We start from the raw sequence: 7,610 nt of genomic DNA, 5'->3' as shown, positions 1-7,610 counted from the left end.
GAAATGTTCAAAATCCCTAGCTCTGAGAGAGATGCAAATCAAGACAACTATGAAATATCATTTCACCCCAGTAAGACTAGCACAGAACAGCAAGCAACAAATGCTGACAAGGTTGTGGAGAGACTGGACTTTGTTTTGTTTTGTTTTTTTCACATCAATCAAACTTCTCACTCCTCTGTTAGGTATCAGGTTTCTTCCTTTGTACCACTCTCCTTTCTCTTCTTTTCCTCCTGTCTCTGTCCTTTCTGGCAGGTGAGCACTACTCAAAACACAAAATCCTAGAATTCTCAGAACAAAAATTTGCCTAATTTTAATTAGTCTAATTTTTTTTTAAAGACAACCTGCAGGCAATAATAAAAGGGGCAAACTTGACAGAATGCAGGAAGAACTAATATACACTGCTCTTGTTGTTGTTATGTGCTATGAAGTCGCTTGGGATTCAGAGCAACCCTATATACAACAGCTCTGAACTCTCCTCTATTTTGAGCAAAATGTACTGCCTCTGAAACATCCACCCCCATTATGCCAGTCACTGACTGAGTCAATTCATTTCATCGAGGGTTTTCCTCTCTTGTACTGTTCCTCTACCCTTCTAAGCATGATCTACCTCTCCAAGGACAGGTCTTTCCTTGCAACATGGCCAAGCTGTGTCAAGCGAAGCTTCAGAATCCTTGCCTCCAAGGAGCAGCCTGGTTTCACCCTCTCCAGGACAAACCTGTTCTCCTAGCCATCTTAGAGCATCCTTAACAAGAAATGATGGTGGTGTTGCTTTGTACTGTTAAGCTGGAACCAACTCATAGCTGACCCTCCAGTGGGCTTTCTGAGGTTTTCAATTCCACTAAAGGAATCTTTCTTACACAGAGCAGCTGACAGATTCAAACCATCTGCTTTTGGGATGGCAGAATAATTTAGTACTTGGCTATCAGAGCTCCCTCAGAAATTATGAGGCTCTGAGGTAAGACTAGCAAAGAAATAGAATGGAGATGATACAAAGTACTAAGATAAAACTGATGGGAGCTGATTAATTTAAAAAAATGGGAAGGATCAAGAAATTTCAAAGTTTAAGTTAGATAATAATGTAGACTGTCAATGAGAGAGATTGACACAGCGATTGCAGCAATGGACTTACGAGTAGCAGCGACTATGAGGAAGGTGAACATTTGGGGAGAGTTGTTTTTTTTCTTCTCAGTGTTTGGTGGAGCTCCCAGTTTAAGAAAGCTTTGGAAGCAGAAGTGGCATCCACTTCCTAAACCACATGCCTCTGGAGACTCTATGAACTCTGAGAAATGATGACAGTTATAGAGAAGCTTCAGTCCTTTTGTTCAAAGAGTCACTACGAGTCATGCTCAACTCAATGGCAATCAACAACAACAACAGCATTACATACTGAGTTGCTATGAGTTGAAGTTGACTCAATAGAATCTAACAATATCATAGAACAAATCAAAAGACCCGGCAGTACATAATTTAAGTGTTATAATTTTAAACAGAAGATTGGCAGTTCCAATCTCCTTAGAGAATCTGTGGGAGAAAGACTTGATCTGTTTCCACAAAGATTACTGCTGGAAACCTTTTCAGGCAGTTCATTCTGGCACCTGGGTCTCTATCAGTTGAAATCAAGTTGACTTCACCTAATAATAACAACACAGGGAAGCTCTCATATTGCTTCTGATCAAGACTGAAGATTAGAAGTACCCAAGAATGAACAGTTTTTTGTAAACAGGGAGGCTTTCTGATGCTGTTTTTGAGGTAACACTGTAAAATTCAAGTAGCGATTCCAGTGTTGTTCCTGTGAACCGTCAAGTTGGAAACAATGCACAGCTGACTCTCAGTGGGTTTTGAGAGGTAGTTAATCACATGGGAGGAGTCAACCCATCACACTCTTGCTGAGCAACTGATGGACTGGAACTGTGTATCTTTGTATTGGCAGCCCGATTCCTTACCAATAAGCCACCAGAACACTCCCAGAGATTCCAGGAGGTAGTTTGGTATTTAACAGAGTATGACATACCCACTTTAAAATGTGTGCTGAATTCAAACAGTCAAATAAAATCACTCAGGGATAACAATTAAAAGCTATAACCAAGAGATAGATGTTCTTTCTGAAGCAAACTGAGGCAAAGTGACCTAAAGCTGTTTGTAGCAACATACACAAAAGAGAAAATGATATCCTGGATATCAAGCAACAAAAGGATGTAAAAGAGAGGTAGGCTGGTAAAGGGTGTCGCATGCTGCTGAGAAATTACAACTAAAAAGAGACCACACAGAAACTGACAGATACAAAACATTGGTTCATGTGGCCATTTTTTTTCTTTCCTTCACTGCAGTAGAGAAGAAAGAAGGCTGATTATAAGAACCTAAAGGAAAACTACAACATTCAAAGAAATGAAGACAGCTAATGCAGCACTAGGCAGGGTTTTGTTACACAATGCATGGGATCACTACGAACCGGAAGCAGCATGGCAGCATCTAAACAGCAGTGGAGGGTACCAGTCTCATAAGTGTTTGTCCACGAAAGGAAAATCCTTGCTGGTGGTAGTTTAAGAGGAAAGATTGATGCCAGTTTATTAGCTGACACACACATACAAAAACCAAGCCAAAATAACAGTAATAGTGCCTGAATACCCATATAAGAAGATGCATAAATAATGGAATGAAGAAATGCGGATACTGAGATGGGAAAAGAGGAAGAAGAAAACTAAGAATAGCCTTAGATAGAACAAAGGCATTATTTACCAAGAGACTAAATAGTAAGAGAAAAAGGTTGAGAGGAAAGCAAAGAATAGCAACAGTACATTTTACTGTTAATGTTGCTACTTCAGGTGGAATCAGAATGATGAGGAAAAATAGCAGAGCTCAAGGAAAGTATGAATGATTTAAAACAATTGTTGGAACACCACTATCCATTGTCTTTGATCTCCTTGTATTAGGACAGCTCTTGCAGAATCTCTCATAGCTGAACATTCTACTCATCTCTGGTCTTAACCCAACAGACTCTTTAAGTATTATTTCTTTCTCTGTGGAGGGAATGTTACTGTTATTAGGTGCTATTGAGTCAAGGATGACCCATAAAGATCCTATGAACAAAAGATGTGAATTCTGTTCTTCCTGTGCCATCCTCAGACTTCCTGAGACACAAGAGCCCATTGCAGCAGTCACCATGCCAATCCACATGGTTGAGGGTCATCTTCTCCTTTGCTGACCCTCCACCCTAATCCTTACCCAAGTCATAGCCCCTCCAAGCAGCATGTCCAAAGCATATAAGGTAAAGCCTCATCATTTTTGCCTTCAAAGTGGTCTCTGGCTTCACCCTAAGACATGGATGTTTCTTTCTTGGCCATGTGATGTTCAGTGTTCTTCTCCAATACCACAGCTCAGAGGTGTCAATCCTTTTCCTGTCATCCTTATTCACTGTCCAGCTCTCAGATGCATAGCAAATAATCAGAAAGACTATGGCCTGAATCAGACATACCTTAGTCCTCAACTGACATCACTATTCCTCAATAATTTGGGAAGGTCCCTGACTGTCAATTTTCCCAGTGCACATATGTGTCTCCTTATTTCCTGATTCCTGGTACTAAGGGTGTTAATTGTGTATCTAAGCAAGATGAAACTGTTGACAGTTTCAATCTCCTCTACATCTATCAACATGTAACAAATCAGCCCAGTAATAAGAATCTTTGTTTTCCTGAGATTGAGATACAATCCATACTGAAAGCTGCATTCCTTGATCTTCTGTAACAAGTGCTGTACAGCCATGCTTTATTCATATAATTCCCAGGAAAAGTACTATATTTTACGTGAACTCTATTTTTTTGAGGGAACTGGAGGCTTAAAAGTAAAGTTGAGATTCTAGCTGACTTCCTCCAAAATGTCTACGATCGAATACCCAAGCTTCCTTCTTCTCTTTCTTACCTGGACAACTGTCTGATCTACATATACTGAACTGTCAGGTGGTCCAGTATAAGAAATAAAGACAAAATAAGAGAACCAGTGACAGCACTACCCACTTTCATAAACTCTTAGGAAATACTTCTACAGAAAAGTTCACATTGTAAGAGAGACTGGGTTTTGTACACAAAGTTTAGGATGCAAAACAACACTGATGTGGAAAATCAGTCTTAAAAAACAACTGGGTGAAAAACAGATAAAACTTTCATACAAAGATGCATGTTTCCTTAAGGTGCGCTCCAAAACACATGTATTAAAAGACAAAATTCAACGCTGTATTTTTTAAATCCATACATAGATCAGAAGGCATGGGAATAAGATTACACTTCAAAATCCATTTTCACATTTTAGACTTGCAAAAGAGAAGTTTAGGACTGTAGGTCTTTCAGGTTTTTATTTAATGTAATGAGCTCCCTCTAGTTTTCTTCTTCACAAACATTAGCTGGGACATATTATCTCTGACGATAAAAAACAACCACAAACCTTGAAGGCCAATGACTATGCGGCAGCGATGGGCAAAACGTATCGCTAATTACCTGCACACTTCTTACAGATGACAACGCAGAGATTGATGGATGCCCAGTCAGGATCTGGGGCTTTACAATCTGCACAGCTCCTGTTCGACTCATTGAACCAAATCTTCTCAGCAACTTCGTAATCAGAGAGCGTTTCTGCTATTGATTGCTGTACTGCTTCAATCCACTCTTGTTTCTCTTTTTCAGACTCGGCTGTAAAGCTGAAACAATTAACATTTCTATGTTATCGATCTTCCTTGCATAGGCCAATTAGGCAGTGTGTTAAGTTTGCATATTCACTTCACTCACAAATTAAATACCAGCTAAAAAAAAAGAAATTCTTTCCAGGGAGTTTGGAATTGTCTTTTTTTGTTAAAAATAATCTAATGTGACAAATCTATCTTTTTTTGCCTTTCCATTTTCCAAACATGCAATGAATGACTCCGTAATGCACTGCTTGAACCCAAATTCAGCATGCACATTTTTATGACCAGCATGTTAAAATGGCCTTGCTGGTTCAAGAGCTCAAATAAGAGGCCACATTTCTTATGTACTGGTTATATAATTATCAATAGCACACTGGAAAAGTTGCAAGACAACTGGAATATTTAGCCAAGCAAGCAAGTCATGATAGCCTAAAACTAAATTATCAAAAACACCCACCAGAAATGGTATTTTTTTTTTCAGCCTTAAAAATAGACTCATTTGTTTGTAATTAGAAGACTGTCCAGATGGCTTTAAGAAACTGAGAAATCAAAAAAGTTTTAAGTGACTACCATTCCAGCAGACTTCTAACTCCTATTTAGGCATGTTCTGATTTAAACTAATTCTTAATGCTCATTGGATTGTCAAAAGAAAAATAAAGGAAAGACAGCACTGAACTGTAATTAATTAATTTAAAAAAATCTCTAATGAGCACTTAAATGTGCCAGGGGGTGTGTTACAGTGCTAAGAAACAGGTCAAGAGTCCAAAGAATGCTTGCTCATGTTAACATTTTCTGACTATATAGATGAAAATGTATACATGAACATATTTAAAAGAACCATTAGTATAACTGAGTTGCCCACAGGTCTGTCTTGGAGAAAGTGAACCCAGGGTATTCCTTGGATGCAAGGATGGGGAAATTCCCTCTCATGTCCTTCTGACATGTGGTTCAGAGGGACCAGTCCCTGGAGAAGGATATCAGGTGTGGACAGGCGAACCAAAGTCAGTATGAAAAAGAAACACCCATAATAGTATGGACTGATATGGTGATGGGAACAATGGAGAAGATGAGATGGCACAGGCCTGTTGTTGCAGTTTGTTATGTTCTGTCGAACCGAATATGCCTCACAGAAACCTTATGAACAACAGATCTGAATCCTGTGCTATCTTGTACTGTCTTCACAATCTCTGGCACACTGGCGTCCACTGCTATAGTGACTGTGTCAATCCACTTGGTTGAGGGTCTTCCCCTCCTTTTCGTCCCTCCACCTGTGCACAATGCAATTCTCCAGTGAATAACTTGTCCTACCAACACGCCTCCAGAATGTGAGAAGCTTCATCATCTTTTCTTCCACCAAAGAGCCCTCTGGCTGGACCTTCTCCAAGACATTATCTGTCTGTTCTTTTGTGAGATCATGGGATATTCAGAACTCTTCTCCAACACCACAATTCAAAGGCCTCGATTCTTCTTCTGTCATCCTTACTCACTATCCAGTTCTCACATGCATGGCAAGTGACTGAAAAGGCTTATGTTTTGAACCAGGCACACGCTAGTCCTCAAGCTGGTATCATTGCTCCTCAATAATCTGTAAAGATCCCTGTACAATATGTCTTCTCCTTATATACTGACTGTGGATTCAAGTAAGATGAAGTTGGTAGTTTCAATCTTCTCTCCATCTATCACGATACTGTCTATGGTTACAGTGGGGCGAGGATTTTTGTTTTCCTGACATTGATGCAATCCACACTGAAGGCTACGGTGTTTAACCTTCTGAAGCAAGTCCTCCTCAGTTTTCATAACCAAGGCTATGTCATCTGGCTTGGGATCTGGTCCACCTTTGTCCTGTAAGAGCCACCTTTCCTTTATAATACTCTATGAAGGTCCCATGCAATAGATTTGGCCAGTACAGTAGGTCCCTTGTTTTCCTGAGAGCTACTTCCATGGGCATGGATTGTGGATCTAAGCAAAATTAAATCCTTGACAACTTCAATCTTTTCTTTGTTTGCTTTAATGCAAATAAACACTGTAATGGTGTATATTGTGAGGACTCTTATTTTATATGAGAAGTAGTCCATATGAATTGCATCAGAAAGCCAGAAGATGACTAAGGATGGCAGAAGAACTGATGCCTCTGAGTTGTGGTGCTGGAGAAGAGTCCTGGACATACCTCAGACCTCTAGGAGAACAAATAGGTCTGTCATGGAGAGGAGGAAACCAAGTTTCTCCTTAGAGGCTAAGACTTTGAAGTTCCACCTCACATACTATGGCATTTGGCCAGAAGGGACCAGGCCTTGGAAAAGGACACCATGCTTAGAAGAGTGAAGGGACAGAGCAGGAGAGGAACATCCTGGATGAGCAGAAGTGGAAGACACTGTTTTAGACACACACGATAACGGAGGCAGTAAGTTTAGGTGTGTAGGAGTCAGTGAGACTGGCTGAGAATAGGGCAAGTTTCTGAGCTGTTATACATAGGGTCGCTATGAGTCGCAGGTGACTCGACAGCACATAAGAACAAACAACAATCCATATGGAAGGTGATAGCCTTACAATCACAACAGTAAATACTTCAAGTATTTTTTTCAATGTCAGCAGGCAATTAGATGTCATCCAATCCTAATCATGTGTTCATATTTAAAGTTTTTTTTCAGATTACATGCTCTGCAATCGGACTGAACACCTAAGGTAAAAGAATACTATCTTATTACACATCTTCCTTTGATTTTAAACCACATGAAAAATGCAAAATCTGTATTTTTAAATATATACTGTAAGAATACAAAGAATACAAATAATGCAAACGGTCACTACAAAGACAGAAGAGGAAGAAAAGACCAAAATGGATGTCAGAAGCGACTCTGAAGATTGCACTGGAGCATAAAGAAGCCAAAGCACAAGGAAGAATTCAAGATACTAAAGAGCTGAACAGAAGATTCCAAAA

General features: G+C 39.7%; 1 protein-coding gene across 1 annotated transcript in view; it reads right to left on the bottom strand.

Annotated features, from left to right (window-relative positions):
- ARAP2 (ArfGAP with RhoGAP domain, ankyrin repeat and PH domain 2) overlaps positions 1-7,610 on the bottom strand; it is a 302,530-nt gene that overhangs the window by 172,190 nt on the left and 122,730 nt on the right. The window contains exon 10 of the mRNA XM_006895415.1: positions 4,488-4,687. Within this exon, the coding sequence (XP_006895477.1) occupies positions 4,488-4,687 (200 nt within the window). The remainder of the gene's footprint in view (positions 1-4,487; positions 4,688-7,610) is intronic.

This window comes from Elephantulus edwardii, unplaced genomic scaffold (genome assembly GCF_000299155.1).
Source record: "Elephantulus edwardii isolate Elephantulus edwardi_28Jun2011 unplaced genomic scaffold, EleEdw1.0 scaffold00167, whole genome shotgun sequence".
NCBI classification, from domain to species: Eukaryota; Metazoa; Chordata; class Mammalia; order Macroscelidea; family Macroscelididae; genus Elephantulus; species Elephantulus edwardii.
The sequence above is the reverse complement of the archived record's forward strand: the minus strand, read 5'-3'. Positions and strand labels throughout refer to the sequence as shown.